This window comes from Strix aluco, chromosome 16 (genome assembly GCF_031877795.1).
Source record: "Strix aluco isolate bStrAlu1 chromosome 16, bStrAlu1.hap1, whole genome shotgun sequence".
Taxonomy (NCBI): domain Eukaryota; kingdom Metazoa; phylum Chordata; class Aves; order Strigiformes; family Strigidae; genus Strix; species Strix aluco.
The window spans coordinates 15,547,287-15,569,920 of NC_133946.1; the positions used below are offsets into that span (position 1 = coordinate 15,547,287).

The following is a 22,634-nucleotide window of genomic DNA, read 5'->3' on the forward strand; positions in this document are numbered from 1 at the left end:
TAATGGCTTAAGATCATTTTAAGATTTCAGAAGTGTCAGCCTCCTTTTCTCTAACACTCCTTACATTGCCTAAAGCGACTTTGCCATCCTAACACAGGTTAAACACACAAAGTAACACTTCCTTATATACATGAAGTAATGAGCAGTAACTATTTCCTCAACAGCCTCTCATGCATTTTAAGCTATATCCAAGCAAATCAAGTTAACAGGTTAGATGGGGAGAGGAAAGATAGCTTTGTGACTAAAAAGCAAGGCTACAACTAAACTGTTGGGACTCCCACAGATTTCCCAGCTCAGTCTTCTGTGCTCCTTTTGTCTCTGAAGAAATAACACCAGTAAAAATGTTTCTAATATCTAACCCTTAAGTTTTCCATGTTATGTTTCTTAGTGTGCTGAGACAACGATTAGCACAATCAAGCACTGGTTGCAGGCTGAAGTTCATTACTGGTGCATTACTGTGGCTCTCTATATGCTGGTACGTAGCATCAGAGCATCCCTTAAGAGAACATTTGATAGCATCACTCATCTATCTGCATTGTCATACAGTCCAGATGGTTGCAGTATGTAGGCAACTGAGAACCAGAGCAGCAGGAGGAGTACATCCTGCTGCAGTTTTCCCTCTGGTGCTAATCTTGATGCATTTAAGATTAGATGGTTGGTTAGGAAGCCTACAGCTCTGGGTAGATGCACCCAAAGACCTAGCAAACGAAATAAACTGAAGCAGCTGCACTCAGTAGCTTGCCAACTAACAAATGACCAGATTTGCCCATAAAAACTCAGTAAAAGATTCCTGCAGCTCAGCCAAGTGACAGTTCCCTACTGTGCAGAGTGAATTTTCTTTTGAATTCCACAAGGGTGGCATTCTGTTGCAAATGGGTCTGTTATTAAAGATCAACTCAGAAATCTGTGTACTTTAGCAGATTAACTATTACTATGGTGTACAAACCCAGAGATAAAGAAGAAACAAGACTTCTTCCATTTGGCAAATGCAATTTTATTTCTGGATTAGCTGTAAGAGTTAAAATTTAAAACATTCTAACATGTGTACCCTGCCAGACATATTAATTGGCATACTGGAACAATACTGCAAATGAAGAAAGTCAATGTAATTAATCATCTCCATATAAGTACAGAGTTCTCAGGAACATAATTGTTATTTTTCTGTATTACAGAGAGGAGGGTTTCCAAACCTTGGAAAGGCAAGACTTCAGTGGGAATTTGATATGCCAAAGAACTATAAACTGGCTCTCATTAGTCCAGATAAGACACATCTAAACACAATATAAAAATCAGAATACAAACTGGCACATACAAGGAAGAAAGGAAGACAATGACATGTCTAAGGAGATATCTTGATAATACAAAAAAAAATTACTAAGTCTACAACTGTAATCATACTTATTTAAAGCCAGGTTAGTATAGATTTTATGGTCTTGAGGAATTTTCTTATCAGAAGACATATAGTCACCAAGAGTGAAATCTTAGACTTAGTGACTTCCTGCACAGTTTAGTCACACATATAGACTCACTGAGAACAAAGTACCTAACTGCAGACTGAATCACACCCAAATTTTCCATGCATGACTATATGAGAGAGTAATTTTTGCCATCAATACAAATACTTGGTAGCATAACTGTGACTATACATAATGATTTTATCTGGACTACTTGCTAGCTATTTACTTTGCTGGTAGAGAAGACTCTCTATACTGTATAAGCATCACCAAAATTATTCCTTATAATGCTAGCACTCCTAGTGTTACTGGTTCTTCCACTGGCAGGGTTTTTATACTCAAAACAACTCACAACTGAGCAATAGAAATGGACGTTAAGAGAGCTACAAGAATACGAGTGAGAACAGAAGTTACCTATATACAATCCCGCTTCCCCAGGGAAAATCACTATGTATGGAGTAAAAATATAATCCTTTTCACACCCGAACTGGCCTGTGAACGTGTAATCACAAGTGTTGCATGTGGGAACAGACATCTGTGTTCTATCTTCATTTGTCATTTTAGTGTCTATTTCCAGGAAAATGGGAAGATAATTTTCAAAATTTGGCCCCCCAAAATAGCAAAACATAGATTGAGTTCTCACAGACCAAACTATGCTCACTGGCAGTCCTTTTCAATGATCTTGCAAAAATGTCTCGCTGTATGTCTGTAGAATGATTTAAAATTACTCAAATTACCTGAAGAATCTGAAGTCTCTAGTTCAATTTACAGGTCTGATTATTGACATTTATTTCAAATAAAGATGTATTTCATGTGGTTAGTGATTTCGTATTAATTTACAGAGCAGCAGGTTTCTGCAGGGGAAAGACTTCATTTCTCCAGTGTAGCCTTCTTTAAAAAAATGTCCTGCAGAAAAAAGAAAGAGATAGTGAAACAGATGCTGCTAGCTGTAGTGCAATTTTTAGTCTTTCTGATAAGCACAATTTTATATAACTGGATCTCAGTTGAGTCATTTTGATTTGTGTTGTAAATAATAATTGAGAAGACCACAAATACCCACATGCACCAAGAAATGTTACCTTGGTTCTTCTAGAGATCTATGACAGTATTACTATTACAGTAATTACAGCATAGAGAAACCATACACAGTAAACTGAGTTTGTGACATGAGGATAAATTTGGGACAAACCCATTGTATAGTGACAAATTAACACAGGCAAACTTCAGTGAAAACCAAACAGTCATGAATACTTGTTTACAGGCACACTGTCATATAATACAAATGGAAACTTGTTCTTTGGACAAGCCTTAACAAGGAAGTAATTTGTAGTTACTTATACACTTATGAATTCGCAAAGCCACAGCAGTGGTCCACAGATAAGGAAAAACAATTAGATTAATCCTACTTGTTCAGACAGGGCCTATTTATTTTATAGTCTGGCAGATGATAAACCAATTCTGCAGAGGACCTCTAAGAGACATTATGAAGTCAAAACTAAATACTTATATTTTAGTAGGACAGGCATGGCAAAAGCCCAAAGAACACTCCAGCATGCCAGGAACAAAAGCAAGCATGGCATGCAATTCACAGGCAGGCACATGCTGAAAAAATAACGCAGCCTCACAATGGACAGTCATGTTAACCCAGGTCTGGCTATTCACCATGAGGGAACACTGCAGTGGCTACAGCTGCAGGAGATAGCCTTGTCTGTACACAGGTGCACTGCCTTCAAAAACCTTTCTGTGTGTGTTGGGACTGACTGTTGATGAGGGAATAGTAGGGCTAAATATACAGGATATGAAAACAAAAATAACAATGAGAGTTATTTCCTTGCTTATTAGTTTATGCACAGGTATTAAACACAATTTTACAGTTGGTGTTAGCCAGTAAAACTATACTGATTTACAGCAACTAATACTCTAGTATTCCACATAGAGCAAGAGTCCGAGTTAACAGTGACTATGAAACTTTCCTCTGCCATTTTACTTGGTAGTAAGGGTATCTTCAAATCTTTTCCTTCAGTCAAGCTAGAAAATACTGGTCTTGCTTTTGAAACTGTTCGTCCAAAGTAAAGCAAGTTGTCTCAACATGATACCTCTATCACACTTTAAGACATGAATTCTTCTGTTTCACACCTATGCTGATTATCTTTAAAAAAAAGGAACTCTGTGAGTGTCACAAATTGCCAAGACACCCAAAATCACTTAGCTCTTTTAAAAATTTTACACTTAGGTTGGCTTAGATGAGGATAGTAACTGCAATCTTAATTAAATAACCCCACAAAACAGAATTAAATGTCTGGATGTGATGAAGAATGCTTATGGGCATTTGTTTTCCCAAATTACGATCCATGGGACCACAGTAAATGATCCAGACTGATATAAGTAATTTCTTAAAAACAAAAACCAAACCCAAATCCTCAAACTTTAAACCGAAAGTATGAGTGTGTAATCACAGACAACCAACTCTGAGAATCACCATTTTGAAAAGTCTGGGAACCACTGCTGTAATGCATGATAGCTACTTAAAACTATCAAATTAGCAACAATGTGATGCAGAAGATTATGTAGTTCACAAGAAGGAAATACTTGAAATATGTCTGATAAAAAAGAGAACTACTGTTACTAGCCTTTTAATCTCCAGAGAAGGAAAGCTTATGCACTTACATTTCATCATCGTATTCCTTTGGAGGTGATGCTGCAATGACTAAGTCAATCCAATCCTGAAAAAGAAATGCACAGGCAAACATGTGCTGCTAAATACTGCTTTTAGAGTCAGTTAGTGGACCACCATGAAGTATCAGATAGAGAATCAGGAAGGCAATCTGTTCATGGAAAAACACAGGGAACAGCAGAAAGATCTCTATCAAAGATTTCTATAGGAAGACCATTTCAAGATTGAACTGCTTGATCTGTATCCTGAAATTAAAAAAAAAAAATCTACTGGTCTTGCAACAAGCTTTTAAAAACAATTGTTCTAAGAATCATCCTGTATTTGGTAATTTTAGCAATTAATACAGTTCTTGCTGAGAAAATCTCACTGTAGCTGAAGTGCTGTGTTAATTGTACATTAAGAAATCAAAGATCAGATAAGCTATTATGATAAAATTCCAATCAGCTTGCAAGTCATTCTCAGTATCAAAGAGAGATTCTACAGATAAAATGTACTACAAACACTCAGAATGTAATGTGTTTAAATGCCAATCTTGACATGTGGCTAAATGCCATCAACTTTCACAGTAAATTACACGCATGATTTTCAGAGATGTTGTATGTCAATATCTTCTGCAGATTTCAGCTCACTTTGGTAGTACATGGCATACCTGTTACTTTTGATGTTTGCAACCTTACTTGTGTTGATGTGCTAATGTCATGAAAGAAAAGTATAACTTATGAGCCTTATAGGTAGTAGAATGAAGAAGTATTCCAGGATACTTACCCCACCCATGTTCCAAGCTTTTGCTAGAGTTGCCTGTGCTTCTGACAGCCTGCTGTCAAGTAATATCTTGCCATTTACAGCTAATATTTCATCCCCTTTCACTATGCCTCCTGGTGAAAAGACCAATATGGTATATACACGTAAGCAAAAAAACATACACGTAAGCAAAAAAAAAAATTCTCTGAGTCTTTTCTGTCCCATATTTATGAAGTACTGAATATAATGAAAAGTGCCCTCACTAGATGTGAAGGCTTACACTAAAAATTGACATAGACAAGAAAGTTTCCTACAGGCAAAAACAAAAGGAATTTTTAGGCATTGAAAAGCCACACTAATCTCTTATTGATCACGACCAGTAAGAAACTGGCTCAGTAAGATTTTCTGTAGTAGCAGTTTGCCTGTCTGGGTAATCAATCTATACAGCTTACAAATTGAGGTTGACTGTAGGCTGTTACTACTATGAAAATGGCAGCATTACTTAAAGACCTGAAGGTGGCATTTGTCGAGGGTTTGCAGGACTGTCATTCCTTTGCAAGAGCATGTGTAATGTTTAGTCTTTAGAACCGATTTTGACTTGCTAATCTGGAATGAAGCACAATCGGCTAACTAGGACTGAAGAGGGGAAAACACAGATGGTAAGAGGACAGAGCCTTAGCTATAAGAGACCCTCACAACAGTGAAGAGTCAAAAAGAAACAGTACTTGAGAGATCAAGTGGTTGAGATGTTTTCACAGCAAGAGTCACTTGTACTTAGGTTGGGACAAGGTTTGCAAAGACAGTATAAGGAGATATTGTCCTGAGCATCTACCTGGTCATCACCAGAATTCTCAAAGAAAGGATGTGAGATACTGGCCACCAGGAGCAAAGCCTGGATGTGTTGGCATGCATGTTCTTGTGCCTTCCAGAGAGCTAAGCTGTTAGCCAGAAGGCACTGGACTGTAGTGGGATTTGGGGAGTAAAGCCAGGTGTTTTCCAAAACAAATTACTATTGGAAGAAGCATTAAGAACAAAACTAAGCAGTGTAGTATAGCCATGCTCAGGTAATTGCTTTGCACATGGAAATACTAACAAATGTCATTACTTGGAAATTATGAAATAATGGAAACCATATTCTGCTTTCCTTAATTAACAGATTACACCAGAGACCAGGTGTTCATTTTGGTTTGGTTGTTGTTTTTTTTTTTTATATCATACCGGAAAAAGGGGAGTCCTTATTAAAACAACAGGTCTACATTTTCAGGCCACATTATTGAAAATTCTGTAATGATAAAAATACAGCAACAGTGACCATTTCTCCTAAACATTATTTATAATATATACATAAATATTATTTTAAGCAGGATCCTTTAAACCATAAGCCTCTCTCTGAGCTGTCATTAGAGCTGACACAGAACTTGGCTGCCTTGGACAATCTAAGTGTGCCTCTCAGTACTCGGCAGAGCTATGAAGTCAGACAACAACTCTCAGTCAGCGTAAGGAGCCACTTTGCAGCAGCATTCAGATTCCCCATTGTTACTCACCATGTTTGTCTGCAGCACCACCGTCATAGATGGCAGACACGACTATCTTTCCAATTGGAGAATCAATTCCTCCCTCGACTGCAAGATCTAACGATCCTTCCTATTAAAAAAGAGTTGTAGTACAGAAAAGGCTGTTAATTTTTGCCATCAACAGAAGCTTAATTTTTCCTTCTTCCCAGTAAATGGGACTGTGCATGAAATGCTTACATTAACCCTTTAAATATCAATCCATCAAATCATATAGTATTTACCTTTTTAATTCGTAATAGCCGTACATCTTTTCCCATAATCTGGTCTGGGGTAAACTATGAAAAAAATATATTGATTAGTCATTTCCACCTTGGAAACACAAAATAATTAAGCTGATCTATGTAGTTTATCAGAGAAAAGGGACCTTTCCCTCCTCCAAAATAGTGTTAGAAGAAGATCAGAACACCAGATCATCTTTTCCTGTAAGAAATCTCCTTTTCAACATGATTAGAAAAGATAAAGCCCCAGCAAACCAACAAGCTAGAATCTTACTCCCTTCCCAGCCCTCAAAATAAAGGATGTGGTTTTTTTCAATATATTTCATATTAAACAGTGAGACATATTTGAATTCTCTCCTTACCATTGAATATGGATCAAAATCTTCCACATATTTCTGGAAGCCCTGAGAATAAAACAGTACTTAATTGTAAAAACATCAGCCTCATGGGACACACTTAACACACAAACTCCATTTCATTTATCAGTGAGAGAACATGTAATTCTGTAAGCTATGAAAGACGACAGTAAATAGAGAAAAGCACAGAAAGGCAGCAAATAGTCCATCCTGACAGTCAGAAGACATTTCAAATCCTTATGACAGATCAGCGGTTTGAGCTGGTCATACTACGGAGCAGTTTTAAGGAATAGTTTACCACTCTGTCAGCTCTGCAGTTCCTCTCTACACCTGACAGAACAGAAACAAACCTGGAAAGCATCATCGGCAGGTATGTTCTGCCACACTCTTCTGAGCAATGTTTCTTGGGACTGTCACCATGTCGAGCACTATCTAACACAGGCTGAAGTGACAGGCTCCAAGCTGCCTGTCAGCAACATTACTGCATGGTGTCTGGGTTGTAGGACCCTCTTCTAGCCCCCTTCTCTCCTCCTTTCCATGGAGTTGGCTCCATACCACAAGCGAATGCAAGACAACAACCGATTTTGTTCTCATATAGTTCTGTGGATGACTTAAAAGTTTTGGCAGGGAGTGTCTGAAATGGGGAAGATAATATTGCAGTTAGGTAGAGCAAGATTTAAGGTTTGAGAGGACCCATACCTTCTTAAACTTTCAAAACCTAGCGTGTTACCCTTGTCAGACCAACACTGTGGGGAAAAAGCAGAAGTTCACTTTTCTGCAAAGATGAGAGTTCCTGAGTCAGCAATCAGAAATCAATGGTGTTTGGTGGTGGTTTCTTGAGGAAGATTACTAGTTACTGGGTGAGACTGTAGGGGCAATGCTGGAGATTTATAAAAACACTGCACTTATCCCGCATTTTAAAGTAAGGACTCCAGGACTAAACAGAAATCTTTACTGAGTCACCTAAATGCTGTATGACTCTTGTGGCTTCCAGCTGCAACAACCCGGGGATATGGGAATCACACAGAGCCACACAACCCTTTGCTGACACAGCAAGCAAGCCAGTATCTGAAGCAGACCAGCAGTTCAGTGTGCGATCAAGCTGATGTATTCATTATTGCCCTCTTTTCTACTGGATCCATCTGATCACAAAGACTATTCCACTCTCAGACACAGCTAAGCCTTTTTCCACTTGTAAATCATATGCACAGTTTAAGGTTCCTCTGGTATCTCTAAGGGTTGGCTGTTAAAGTTGCAGCAGAAAATACTCATGCCTCCTCCTGTTATCATCTTTATCAACTCCCTCAGTTGCCTCATTTTGACATGCCTATGACTGATCCTCTGGGGTCAGATCTCATCCTTACCACCACTGCCTCTGACAAAGTCACTGAGCTGAGTACACAGCTCTGCATTAGACCCTCAGATGTACAACAGCACTGTCCAGCTGTCCAACCACACTTGTACAGGCCATGCAACAGCGGTGCGGATGACTCTTGCATGGACTGGCAGTCATTACACACAGGCAGACTGAATCGTACAGCAGGAGCCCTGGCTTTCCTGCAGGCTGCCTCTCTCTTCACCTTTTCTCTGAGATCAGAAGACCAACTTAAGCAAATCATGTCCTCGTTCTGTGTTTCTTCAGAGAGAGAAGAAACGTTTGCAAGGATTAAAGCATGACTTTGTCTCCCCAGGCTCCAGAGAGCTAAATCTTCAGGGCACAACTGCAGAATTTTTGCTTACTGCCACAAGTAGGGTTTTTGTTGTAGGGAAATATGCATTAAAAGAATCTTTTGGGAACAGGACATGAGAGATCTTATTTAGCATTTAAATTTGTATGGGTTGCATTACATTTCTTAACTGCTAACTTTGAGGAACTAAATAAATGGGAATTTGATCACAGACTTCAGTGAGTGTAGAATTTCATCCTGAGGGAAAAATCCTAATCATTCATTCATTTACAAAGTGTATTAATATCATGAATAGTTTTACTAAAACTGTAAGAGAAGCATTTTTCAATGATAGCTACCTAAACAACTAATAGTTTTAATAGCTGAATTTGTACTGACCTTTGGAATCATGGCTGAAATAGACATCTATAGTCTTGGAGCAAGCAATTTACAGGAAAGAACTCCAATCTCAGCCAAGTCACTAATTCATTATGTAATCTAAAGGAAGTCATTGAACTCTCTTTGCCCCAGGTCACCCTCATGAAAAACAGATGGTGCCCTTGAAGAAAGTTTTCCTGGGAAAATAATTTTTAAACAGGAAAAAAAACCAACCCTAAACCGTACAACAAAAAACCTGCAAGCAAAGAAGTGATATGATCTGGATCCAATAACGTACAAGTGCAGCTGTGATACAATGAAGACATCTGCTGAACTGTAATAAATCTCAGAAATGGGCATCACAAATTCAGAGAGCAGAGAGCACACTCCATATCCAAGAAGGGACTATTGAACTAAGCAACACGAAGTGGAAACCACAGTACTAAGCCTACCCTCCCACTACTCGGGACATCTCAGGCAAAAAAGTTAAGACCATTCTAATCCTTTCTTGACTTACACTAACATTCATTGGACTGAACATAAGTAGAATCTGGAACATCAAAAGGTTTGATTGCACTGAAACAATTATCTGTCTGGATTTCTAGATGAAAGATAAAGTTACTACTTAAAAAAAGAAAATAAAAACCCCAAACAAAACCAAAACAGAAGTACCTAAGCCAATGGTACTGCTCACTGAAGTTTCTAGCATCAATAGTCAATAGCAACTGAGATCTGACTGAAATAAACAAACAAAGAAGAATTGAAAGAGAAAACAGTGACCAGATATAACAAAATTTTCCAAAAGACACATTGGCTGAGATCACAACTGTTATATATACAGAACATACTAACATTCAACGGCAACTGAACAACCTCAAAGCTTGATTTATCTTGGTCAAATCCAGTTTTCCCTTCTAGATCTAGATTGAAACTGATCAAAATAATAATTTAAAAACCATAATTAATCTTAATTGTTTACCACTTAAAAGCTCACAACTACATGCCAACATTTTCATATAACATGGCAATGTATCTAACTTAGCTTGCACTAATAAAGGTGTTTTGCACAGGAACTGGCACATTTAACAGCAGCAGAGAAGTGAGGCACAAAGTACACTTCTTCAAGGGAACATCTATTGAACCACCAGTCAAAGAGGAAGAGACGAAAACTTCATCATTATGACAGAGAAAAGCAATAGAAGTAGTAATACAGCAAAAAAATCCTACAAAATACAGAAAGGCTATATGAATAAGTGCTTTCCACCTCCAGTTCCTCTGATTTTGTATCAATAACTATGTTATGATAATAGCTCTATTTGTTAAATTAAGAAAATAGTTTATCACTGAAAGCCTTGCAATTGGAGACTAAAAGAAACAAGGAAATCTTAGGAATATAAAAAAAAAAATTGCCAATGTCAGATCAGTTATCAGTGTTCAACTATCTTAAAGACTGCACTAACCATATAAGTAGATACAGATTCTTCAACCTGAAGGATTTACTACCCTCTCATTCTTTGTCTAGACTAGCAGGAGCCACACGCACACACTGAAAGTTTACAAATACTAGCAGTTTTCATGCACAAGGGCTGTCTTGCATCCTCTGTTTTAGAAACTGAGCAAGAGGATTAGAAAGGAAAGTTTTAAATCTATGATCAGTCAAAACAAGAAGTACCACACAAAACATGGAAAAAGTTATTTTACTTGTTTTTTGTTAGATCTAAATGATGAATTGTAAACCACCATCCTTTTAAACATCTCTTGTGGCTGCAAAAGAAAGAAAATTGCCAAACCAGATATTAACTTTTAGCTGTAAATAAGTATCACCTATTTACAAATAATCTCACTGCTTTTTGAGCTCTTCTAGGGACTGAATCACACTTGCATTTGTTAGTGCTTGTTCCTATACCATTTCAAAATGAGAGAATACGCATAGTGCAAGAGTACTGAATACAAAGAGGAAAGAATTCTAGAGAAACTACATAAATAATGCACATTTCCATACCACAAGATTTCTTAAAAAAAATTTCCATGAGTCCTTTAATACCTAATTTTCTACAGAACAGTGCTGGGTCTCTTCTGCATGATTTTTGAAAAAGTAATTGAAAAAAAACATGGACAAAATGCTAGACAAGCAATTTCCAAAATACTGAAAAGTCATTATAAATATATGTTATACGTTTAAGATTTGCTCTCCTACCAGGGATTTCCTATACTGAAGGGTGAAGTTCATTATTAAATTCCTCATGAAGTTGATAAGCTGAAAGAAAAAATATGTGTATTTGGGCTCATCCTGAAAGAAGATATTACCTAAATTCCAATTACAGGTTTATTCTACTTAAGGAAAAATTATTCCTGAATTTAATTGACTTATTCTGAGTGGTCTTGATTCAATTTGGATATCTACAAGTAATTTCACAATACTGATTAATAACTGCTGGATTTTATTTTATTGTGTTGGACTTCAATGATTTTAATCCCATATTGATTCTGGTTTTCTTTCATTTCCTGTGCATTAACAGAATGGTACATGGTAGTTTGGAATCACTTAAAATACAGTACCTCTTACTATGTTATAAAAATTTTCAAAAATAAAATGGTCTAAAAAAAAAAATTATACAAAACACTCCTCACACTTCTCCAGCCTCCACTCAAAACCCTGCATCATTTGAGTCTTCTGAAACAAGAACAACTTTCTACAGACTGAACTATGGTATTTACATTTCCAAACTCAATTTGCTTTAAAACAAATGACTCTATGTTTCACTACTGATTCTATCAGTGTCCTATAGTCAGACTACTTGAAAAAATATATCTATTCCTGAGTTAACGAAAGATCTGTGGTCTGAGTTTAATTAATACAAAGAACTAAGTTTTTGTCTTGAAGGACTTTTGGGCAAGTCTGGCAAGATATTCCACAAAACTCTTCAACTTAGAAGAAACTATTCACTTGAAAAAAATTTATTTCCTTTGCAACACAGATGGTTTTGGTATAGCTATGGCCAATGATAATTGAAATTTCCAATCATTGCACGTCTTACCACACAGTATCTAAGCACCTGTCTTGGGTCCCTTGAGTGCTATTCTGCAGAATCAGGCTTCAAATCTTAGAAATAGAGCAAGCTTAAATACTCGTCCTTCCTCTCAGAAATGCTGCATCCAACCACAAAGGAGTGAGGGAGGCATCAAAGGCTTCTAACTCACACAACAGGATGTTTGTGATAGTTGGGAGAGCAGAGTTTTGCTTCTCTGAAAACCCCATTGCTAAATCATAACAAACCTCTCCTTTTCTCTGAGCCAAAATTTAATTAGCTTTGCCATGAATGTATTCCAATTCACTCTAGTACAGCAGAGACAAACAGTTCACACTAGTTTGACCTAGAGCAGCCCTCAGCATTCAAGGCCACACTCAAGGTTTAATCCTCACCCATCATTTTCCTATTTGTAAGTAAGAACATCTTTGTTTTCATGAACTCTTAAAAGACCTGGCAATCTAATCTGAATTTCGGTTAATCTGAAGATTTAAGTCAAAACAGAGACTTCACTTTTCCTATCTGCTCCAACTACCTTTCAGGTAACAGGAACATTTTATCTATTCTTGCATGTTTATTTTATTCTTACGTTCACGCTTTTCATCTTCTTTACTAGTGAATTGCTCAAGTGTAGGCTCACTTGATTAGCTGCTTGAATCAAGTAAATCCACGAAGATCAGTTTCTAGAGTTTGGTACTCAGGACAGCTGAATTCAGTTAAAAACAAGGTAGAAGAAATCAAGTGCATTATGTCATATTAAGACATACAGACTGGAGTTCCATAAGGTGTGTGAAATCTAGCAAGACAACAAATAGAGTAGCAAAAGATACTTTGCCTTTGGTGATACTTCCCTTCGCTAAGAGAAGCTGAACCGGTCCTGCACCTGAACCATTGACCTACATAAGGACACACCTCCCTCTCAAACGTTCCTTCCACATTAAATCAAATTATAATTTTTAGACATTTCTGGAGACAGGCAGGTACCTCCTTGTCTGTTTTGTCATATGCTGCCCTTTTCATTTTTTAACTAACAGAAGTAGCCTCGCTCTTTAGTTCAGTATCCATGCAAGTCTTACTCCACATACTACTGTGACTTCATTGCAGTGAGGATGAATACTCTTTGCTGCATTAAGTCATAAATGGAGGTAAGAGGTAACAGGACTGCAAAACCAATTTATAGACTGATGTTTCTCTCAAAGTCCTACCAGAATATTGCTCCCACTGAATTCTGATCTTTCAACTAATATAAGGCAGTTTGGGAATGAAGATGATCGACATCTGAAATATTTCAGCAGACCTGTGATTTGGAAAATGTGCATGCATGCATAACAAATTCTAAGAAATTTTCTCATGGAGGTGGATCTCATTGCCAATTTGTCAAACTAATTGTAAGCAGTACAAAAAACCCCCAAACCGAACAAGCAACATGTTCAATTTGTACCAAAACTGTCTGATCACACATAAGACTATTATCAATTTTACAAACTAGTTTATACTTGCACACCAGTTATTTATTTTCAAGAGCTAGATTATATTAACTGCAGATTATGATTTTACTCTGTTCATCCCTCCCCTAAGGAATTTTCTATTGCTTAGAGATGCTGAATTACTGAACACAACTAAAATGAAAGCTCCAACGCATACAACTGAAAGAAATATCTATGCTGGAGGGATCTGAATTTATTTTTATCTTGTGTACCTACCTTTTCTTGAGCAATTTATAAAAAGTGCTTTCATTTATCATTTCAATCCATTTATAAAATATAAGTTTCAAGATTACTATGTCTGTGGGGAAACTAGTTACTAAGTATTACTTAAATTTGATCAAACTAACTGGGAAAATAAAAGAACAAGAGTATCTAAATTATTAAGCATAAAAAGACAAAAAATTCCATTGCACTTTGATGAAAGGTAGAAATATTGTGCACATTGTTTATTGTCAGATATAGCATAAACTTGTAATTAAATGAATGAAATGCAAAGGTGATATTTTTTCCATCACTTAGAAAGCTCATGTTGCAATACATTGCCTTGCTTGTATAAATGTATATATGCACACCTGTCCACACATATGTATATAAGACACACAACTCTAATTCTAACACCATAAGTCATGATGACCCTTAAGAATAAATACTACTAATCGGTAGATGAATTTTCAGGGCTGTCACTTAGGAGTTATCACCTGTCAGAACAGTATTTATATTTTTTCTCAGTAAGCCTTGTCTCACTTTCCTTCATATACCGCAATTCCCAAAGATGCTACATAGCTGGTCCTAAAATATTTAGCCTTCATTTAGAATATTTAGTCTTCATTTACACTTGAAACAGAAATGGAAAAGAAATAAGAAAAAGAATGTGATTATGAGTCAACTTTGCAGTAACACTGCATGACCAGTATATTGGAGTCTAAGATATAACAAAACACATTTTTTTCTCTAGAAATGAAATGATGAGGTATAGATCTACATTTCAAGTATGTTCATGACTATTTACAAGGACAAAATACAGTGTAATCGCTTTTTACTCTTTCATTTCTGATGAATTCAGAATTTATAAAAATAAAACCCAGCATGTGAATAAATGAAGAAGATCTACAGAGTCTAAGGCTCTACACTGCTTTGGAACTATGCACCCCAGTACAAAAATTGTCACTAAAAGTTACTTTTAGATCATGAAAAAAAAAAAAAAGGAAACGTACCCTTTTGTACTTACCATTAGAGATCACTTGAAAATCTACATTAATTTTAGTTAACAGAAAATGAGACAAGCATTGATTCTCTGAGGACAAGTCAACAACAAATACCACTACTGTAGCACTTGGAAAAGGAACATTAAAAGGCTTACCAGGGCCTCTGATTTGATTGTTGGCCTGACCACAAAGTTTGGGTCAGGATGCAGCATGACTGGTTTAGACACTATTGGTACCCCTGGATGTCGTTGTGTAGGTGGACTTGGAGCAAGTTGCTATGGGGTTAATTTAAGAAAATTACAATTCACAACACAATTTGTGCAAATCCATCATTTCACCAAGATGCCTCAATGCAAATAGTTTATGGTAATTAATTTAATGACACTAATACAACAAAAGGCTACAGAAATATTATAACTAAGACTTAAAAAGTCAACAAACCAAAACATAATTTCTCTTGCATCCAAATAGTAGCTTTTTCCCCTAAACTCTGACTTCACCAGCAAGATTATGGAAAAATCTCATCCCTGCTTTTGGCATTTATCCCATAAAGGCAATGAACTGAATGAGAAACTATAGGAGAAAAAAATGCTAGAGTTGAGTGTAAGAACATAGTGAACCTGAAATGAGATTTTAACTTATCTACGGCTAAATAGATCTTTTAAGATGAAATTCACCAGGACTGCAGCAATCAGCTTTCCATAAAGAATTTCAAGTTAACTTATTTTGACTTAAGAGCAAGGGTTATGCTAATTACTCACCCTTGACTCTACAAAGTACAGATACCCAGAGGCATCTGAGACCTAATCATCCAGCACGTACTAACCCGATTGTACACTTCTTACTCAGTCAAAACTCCCACTGACGTCAAGCATAGTTTTATTCAAGAAAAGAGTTCAAAACTGAGCCCTGTGGGTTTAGTTTCTGACTTAACCCCAGCAACTCTCAGCACACTCTTGTCAATGTTTCTCATAGGAAATGTGATGTATTCCAGACATCATTCATATAGTACAAGCTGTATCCTCTGAAACGATTTGAATCGCTTCCAGCAAATTGGTTAAGCCAGTTTTTTTGGTTTTTGTAATAAGGGAATTTTTGGGGTGGTTTTTTGTTTGTACTTTTTTTTTTTTTTTTCCCTTTTTTAAATAATTTAAGATAAAAGTTTTGGAAACAGATCTTTGAAAGTCCCTGTGGATATCCCTCAACTAGTGTTGTTCCACACTGCAAAATGTATCGTCAGGCTTTCTGATCTTAGAAGAATCAGCAGGTTCACAGATACCAACTTGTTAAAGTTGGACTGGATCTGGATGATTTCTCCTGGATTTGCACAATTTAGACAGACTTTTCTAGAGTGCCTCAGAATGGGGAAACGTGACATCCAGCCATCCTGAAACAAAGTCAGTATAAGGAGTTGTCAAACAAACATTGGTTCTTCTGAGAAGAAAGCTTGCTTCTTAATACCCATTATGTTCAAAATATAGTTTGGTCCTAGCTCCTTTTGTCTGTCTTCACAAAGTATATGCTCCAAGACATACAGAACAGGCAAATGTGGACCGTATGTTACTGAAATGTTGAAATATTAAGTCCTCAGACCGTTAGGAGTCACTTCCACTACTTGGTGTTGGGTATCTTGTAACACAGCAACGGATCCACACACATGGATGCAAGTGCTGAGTTTTAAATAAATTAGTCATGCAGAGTCAAACCCTTGATATTAGCATTACATAGGAAGTTCATAAAACTACAGTCATTATTAACAGTACATGACATACCAGCGGATTGCTTGACGCAGAAGATACTTTGCCAACATGGGAGGTGTTTCTTACAACCTAAACAGTAACAGACTTAGTATAGCACTAGGTTTGTACAAAGCATATAGCTAATAATACTTTTGAAAAACAGATCAATTTATACCAGATACTTTAATAAGTTGTCAAGAATGTACTTGACAGGATTTCATTCCTTTTGCAGGTATTTGTTCAAGCTGAATTTGAAATTAAGCAATCTGGGGGGAAAAAAAAAATATCAGCAACATAGAGATTTACCAGTTTAAATAATATTAGAAAAGTAAACTTATAGGACAACAAGTTTCTATTTTTGGCTTTAGCAGGCATAAAGACAAGATCTTTATTGGCTGAAGTCAAGTAAATGCACTGCTTCTGCTTACTTGTGGTATTAAAACCCAACTTTTTAAAAAACAGCAAGGATAAATTGTCCAGCTTCTTATTTTTCTTCCATTTCTGAAACCACATCAGGAATACTGAGTTATCTACTTATAAACAAAGCAGCTTTGGCTCAGTATTAATACTTTACAAAGAGCTGAGCTCTCTCCTCATATACACTCCTTGTATTCAGTGAAAACTGACAGCATTTTTGAAGGCTTGGTTATTTTTCTGTTGTTAACCAATATATTTTTCCTTAATCATTAACCTCTTTTCTCTGTTAGTGAAAAACTGCCAGAAACATATATTGGAATATATGGGTTTGGGATCAGATCCTGTATGGCATTTCCTATATTAATTATTTTATCTGAATATTTTTTACTAGCATTGGGAGAATGTATTTCTCCTCTGAATGCTAGTATTTTGCACACCTGTGTCATTTCACATCATTTTTATTTTGCAAATAGCTTGGGAAACATGTTATCCATAAGAATATCTGATATCTCCATTTCACTGGATCTAGCATATTCTTGGCACTTCAAACATATAAGCCACATAGATCGAGCACTATCAGAGGTCTACTTAAGTTTACAAGAAGAGATTCATAGTTCACATTAGGGCAATTATTCATATAGAAATAATCTGCCAGTTTCCCCTGACAAGTGATTAATTTGCATATCCTTCCCCACCCCAACTAGAATCATGCAAATGCAAAACCTAGTATTTCCAAGTAAACATGCAAAAAACCCATGAAAACCAACAATGCAGTCAGCCAATCCATGCAGAAAACTGTGGGCGGGGAAAAAAAGTGACTGTATGGGATCCTCTTCCGCTGTTTAAAACAATTAAGATTCTTTTGCCACAAGAACGAGTACATGAATCTCACTACAGTGCTTAGAAAAGGGAATCATGATGAAACAGTTGCCATTTCTCTCCTAAAGAAGGCACAAAATTTCTTATATTTGATTCTCTTTTGGACTGAGATTGTAATAAGGAGGACATCAGAATGTTTTCTCAAAGAAGTCCTTAACTCCTGTGTGTGTAAAAAAAGTCAAACCTGATTACCAGCTCTTGTTCATTTAAAAGTATTTTACTGGTAATTTATACAGTGTTGATGTTTTAAAAGCTTGAGCTTCTCATTTTAAGCTAACTTTCTTTGTTCACTCTTCTCACCTAACAAAGCAATTTGATGACATATTTAAGACACTTTCACAAGTAATTTTGCTCAAATTTAACGATGAGTTAAATCTGCTGCCTGTCATTGCTTTTTTTTTAATCTTTAAACACTCAAGTCCAAATTGTCTTTTTAAGTGATACATGATACCTACATGTGGTAGGGTTGCAACGTTTGTAGGGAGGAGAGAGTAAAACCCTCTTGATTTAAATTTTGAAAAACCCCACCAAATATAACTACCTCAGGACTGCATTCACTACTATAAAACAATGAAACCATCTCACTGCTTCTTTTAACATTGCATGTGGCAGATGGGTAGATCCAGTGGATAAAGTGGGTGATAGAGCAGGGGAGGGAGGCCAGGCAGGGGAATGGTAAAGGCACATGCAACCAAACAGATCATGAGGTCACCTGGGAAGCTGGTGTTACTGCCAGGGCTGGACCTCTTGGAAGTGGAACATTTGGTGTAGGAAGTAGATGAGTTGATGGTGCTGGAGTAACGGTGGGTGGTGGTGGCGGAGGTGGTGCCACACGCTGTTTAGGCTTGTCAACTTCATCTAAGTTTATATCATCAAGATCTGTGGTGTGAAGCTGCAGGCCACCGGCAAAACGCCGCATTGATGTGGCAGAAGGAGAAGCAGAAGGACGTCCACTTGCCAACTATGTGCAACAGAACAGAAATCTGCCTTAACAGTTCCTCTGCCTGCCACAGATCTGAAGAAATTAATGGCAAATTCTAGAACATCACTCAGCCTAACTGCTCCTGCACAGGAATCTCTTGGCTTCTCCCACACAGAATATACATAAACGTTTCCTCTGAAAGCCTTTTTAAAAGCACTCCTTGGGATTCCATTTTAAAATGAAGAAAATTGGAGTGCTGTGACAGTAGCCTTGGCCGTTGGGGTGGGGGGGTGACACAAAAAAAAAAAAAAACCTAAAAACCCAACTGCATGGCATCTTCAGAAAGTAAAAATCATAGGACAAATCACAGATAACACAACTCTTGCCTTTCTCACTCTTATGAAGAGAAAGCAAGAATTGCTCCTTGCAAAGATGATTATATAAAAGGGAAGGAAATGAAGATGGGCCCTGAAATTCCATGCTATTAAAAAAGTGAAAGGGTCTAAAGTCTGGTGTAAATGTAACCAGACATTAATACAAGAGAGGGAAGCAAGCTTAAGCAGCTATTCAAAACAGAAAGCTTAGGACGCTATGAAATTCAGATCCTCAGGAGGTTCTGGACCTTCTAATTTCTGTTAATTGACACCAGATGCATTGTGGTGCTAACAAAGTCCAGAGTTTGAACGTAATGAGCAGCTCACCCAAAAAATACGGTTGTGTGTGAAGGAGGATTCTACATATGCTGTTAGAGTTGCTGACACTTCTTTTATCAGTGATCAAACTGAAGTATTTAAGAAAAACCAGTTGATATTCTTTCATTTTGCTGTTTTATAGACTCAGCTGAGGAAATATTAGAGATGAGCTGTTCCACATATACATGAATCTTAGTCTAATATGACAATACTTCCCTCAGGTTGGTATCTCTGCTGACATCCTGTGTGATCTCCTTATCTGCCATACTCACCCCTTGGTACTAAAACCCAGGTATTTCTTTGGCACAAGTCAAGAGAACTTGACTGCTCTTGTACCCGAGTAGCAGTTCAAGCCTGTAATACCTGAATATTGTTCAGCTACATTTATCCCTCAAAAGCATTCTGGGTTTGTGTTTTACATGAGTTTAACTGCTTAGGTACTTCTGTAGAATTGTAATGGAATATTTATATATAATGTAATTCATGAAGCAAATACAACACAGAGTGCTTCTCTTAAATCAGGGTAAAGCTCTGGAAATATAACAGTAGTTTTAATCTGAAATGTCCCCTCTTACTTTATGAAGTAAGGGGGACAAAGATCTAGCAGAACACAGGCAGCCAAATTTAGGTAGCAAGACAAAACTCAGCATAATAATTCCACTGTCCTAGAGACCTGCACTGAAGAGCCACATGGATCTGAGCCTGAGGCCAGGAAGAACAGAAGACCAGCTGCTTTTTTCAGAGCTGCTCCACATTGACCTGAAGGAAATTCATGCAAGAGTGTTCCCCAAGGGTCCCCTTTGCGGTTGCAATTTCTTGGGGATCCTGGGGGAGTTCAGCAGATTGCAGTGTTCCTCTTGAAAGCAGCTGTGCTTGGAAGGCAGCCAGGGCAGCAGGATGGTGGGAAAACCTCACTTCACATCTAGAACCATCAGGCTCCAAGGCACAATCACTATCTGCAACTCCCTTCATTTAAAGGGACTATTTAAAACACAAACCCAGAAGCTATTCTTCGGGAGTTTCTTATCTTCTTGTAATCTTCTTAATCTTTTTTCCATGCAATACAAGGAAGTATCCAAGAGCTCATCATCAATGATGTTCTTATTTTCATCAGATTCTAAAAAATATGGCTGGGTATTCTAGTCTCAGTTTTATTATTGGTAGCAAGTCCCACCTAGCCCAAACAGCTCACGAGCCAATAAAACTGTTAATTTTGTGGTGATAGTATATCTTAAAAGGATAAAATAAAGCCAGTTCATTAAAATAATTAAAACATCTCCATAAAATATAGGAACAGAAAATGCTATAGATTGTAATTCATGAATTACTGACATGCTTTTCCTCTCTTAGAAAGAAGGCTGAGGGGGAAAGATCAAGACAGATTTTTCTCTTGTAAAAGCCTGTTGCTTTTAGGACACTAGTGAGTTATTTAGAGATCATGAAATATATGGAGAAGCCAGAATTTTACCTCAGGCGACTCATTCTCCACAGAGGAAATCTGTTCTAACCGTGTCTGACAAAGTCTTTCCACCCAGTGCTGCACCTTTTCTGATTCTTCCAGGTCTTCTCGTTCTGTCTCAGATACCTTAACCATAACATCAGCGCATGAAAAAAGGTTATAGGTATCGTTACAATACTAATAGGTTTCAAAGTATGAAATACCATTTAATTAGTTTAAAAACTAATAATGCTTTGTCAAATTATTTCCTATTTTGCTGTCTTTCATTAAATTCATCGCTATACATGGACACTCATTAACTGCAGAGGTATCCTTATTTAGGATAAAAACTGACTGTAGAAACAAGCAGAGTTTTGTAGTGAAACAGCAATTTTTTTCAACTTCATTGTCTTTGACATAATTAAACAAGTGTCCTGCTGAGAATGTCACTAAAGATTCAGCTCATTTTATTTCAGTATAATTTTGCACTTGATAGAACACAACATACCTCTTGCACGAGACGATTTATTTTCAGCTGTTTTTCTTTCTCCAACATTCCTTCTTTCTCTTTGGCAAGTTTTTGCTCAAATTCCATTTCCTTTTTATTCTTCTTCTGTTCACAAAAACTGTCACTTTTTGACTTCTTTCTTTCTTTTCCTTTCTGGGAAGTTTTGGTGGGTTTGTTTTTTCTTTTCTCTTTTTTTTTAGTTAAACAGATTTTTACATCAGCTAAAAACACTGCAAACTTCAAGCTCCGTACATGAGCGCCTGCCTTGAAAATTTAATTACAGTCTGTGCAAGTATGGGGATGGTCTTTCAAAAGAAAATCTAAAGTCCATTTCCCCAGCAATTTGCAGGAAATTCAACCTTATCTGGAGGGTCTGTGAACATTAATGTAAGTTGGACAAGATGAGACAGTTAAACTGTTTTGCTTCCATGTAAAGTTACAACATTAGAGCACACAGGCCCACTACAAAACTTTTCATATTCAAACAGTTTTGGTTAGGTCTTGATTTGCCATCTCTCCATTCTAGCATTTTTATATATATGCCAGAATATGTATATATGTGTATATATATATAGACTGACTGCTTTTAGGTGACAGATGCTCATGTATAGGTAGATGTGAATATTCTATGCATAAAACTTCTTCATGCATGTGTCCTAAAATGAGCATTGCATGCCTTAATACAACAGAAATAAGCAATTGTAAATGGAAGGGTTAGATCAGTGCACAAACTGAATTGCTCCCAGGAAAGACCACTGCATCACAAAGACCAAGCAGCTCTTACAGGCACTAGATAAAATCTATTCATGTGAGTGAACTAACACAGCACAAAGCAACTAAAATTTTACACGTAGAGTGCAACCAAAGGGAAAAACTACACAGTATTTTTGGATCCTTTCTTCCTGTTGTCTTCAAATATACCTTGCTCCTTATTTCTGCTTTAACGATGGCATATTTCTGCTATCCTCTCCTGTTTGTACTGCTAGGGCCTACTTCATATTGATGTCCTGGTTTTGGCTGGGACAGAGTTAATTTTCTTCCTAGTACCTGGTACAGTGCTGTGTTTTGGATTCAGTGTGAGAATAATGTTGATAACACACTGGTGCTTTAGTTGTTGCTAAGTCATGCTTATCCTAAGTCAAGGATTTTTAGGTTTCCCATGCTCTGCCAGTGAGCAGGTGCACATGAAGTTGGGAGGGAGCATGGCCAGGACAGCTGACCTCAAGTAGCCAGAGGGCTATTCCATACCACAGGAT

General features: G+C 37.1%; 1 protein-coding gene across 3 annotated transcripts in view; it reads right to left on the reverse strand.

The window, feature by feature from the left end:
- Positions 1–970: 970 nt before the first annotated feature.
- The window catches only part of USH1C (USH1 protein network component harmonin), a 47,384-nt gene continuing 25,720 nt past the window's right edge, over positions 971–22,634 (reverse strand). The window contains exons 16-27 of one of the 3 annotated variants that reach the window (XM_074842239.1): positions 21,379–21,531; positions 20,901–21,017; positions 18,531–18,779; positions 16,556–16,612; positions 14,939–15,058; positions 7,024–7,065; positions 6,665–6,718; positions 6,414–6,513; positions 4,894–5,003; positions 4,122–4,177; positions 3,080–3,237; positions 971–2,360 (exon numbers count right to left, since the gene is read on the reverse strand). In XM_074842239.1, coding sequence (XP_074698340.1) covers positions 3,138–3,237; positions 4,122–4,177; positions 4,894–5,003; positions 6,414–6,513; positions 6,665–6,718; positions 7,024–7,065; positions 14,939–15,058; positions 16,556–16,612; positions 18,531–18,779; positions 20,901–21,017; positions 21,379–21,531 — 1,158 coding nt within the window. In that variant the 3' untranslated portion in view covers positions 971–2,360; positions 3,080–3,137. The remainder of the gene's footprint in view (positions 2,361–3,079; positions 3,238–4,121; positions 4,178–4,893; positions 5,004–6,413; positions 6,514–6,664; positions 6,719–7,023; positions 7,066–14,938; positions 15,059–16,555; positions 16,613–18,530; positions 18,780–20,900; positions 21,018–21,378; positions 21,532–22,634) is intronic. The other 2 variants (XM_074842237.1, XM_074842238.1) reach the window with 2 other exon arrangements.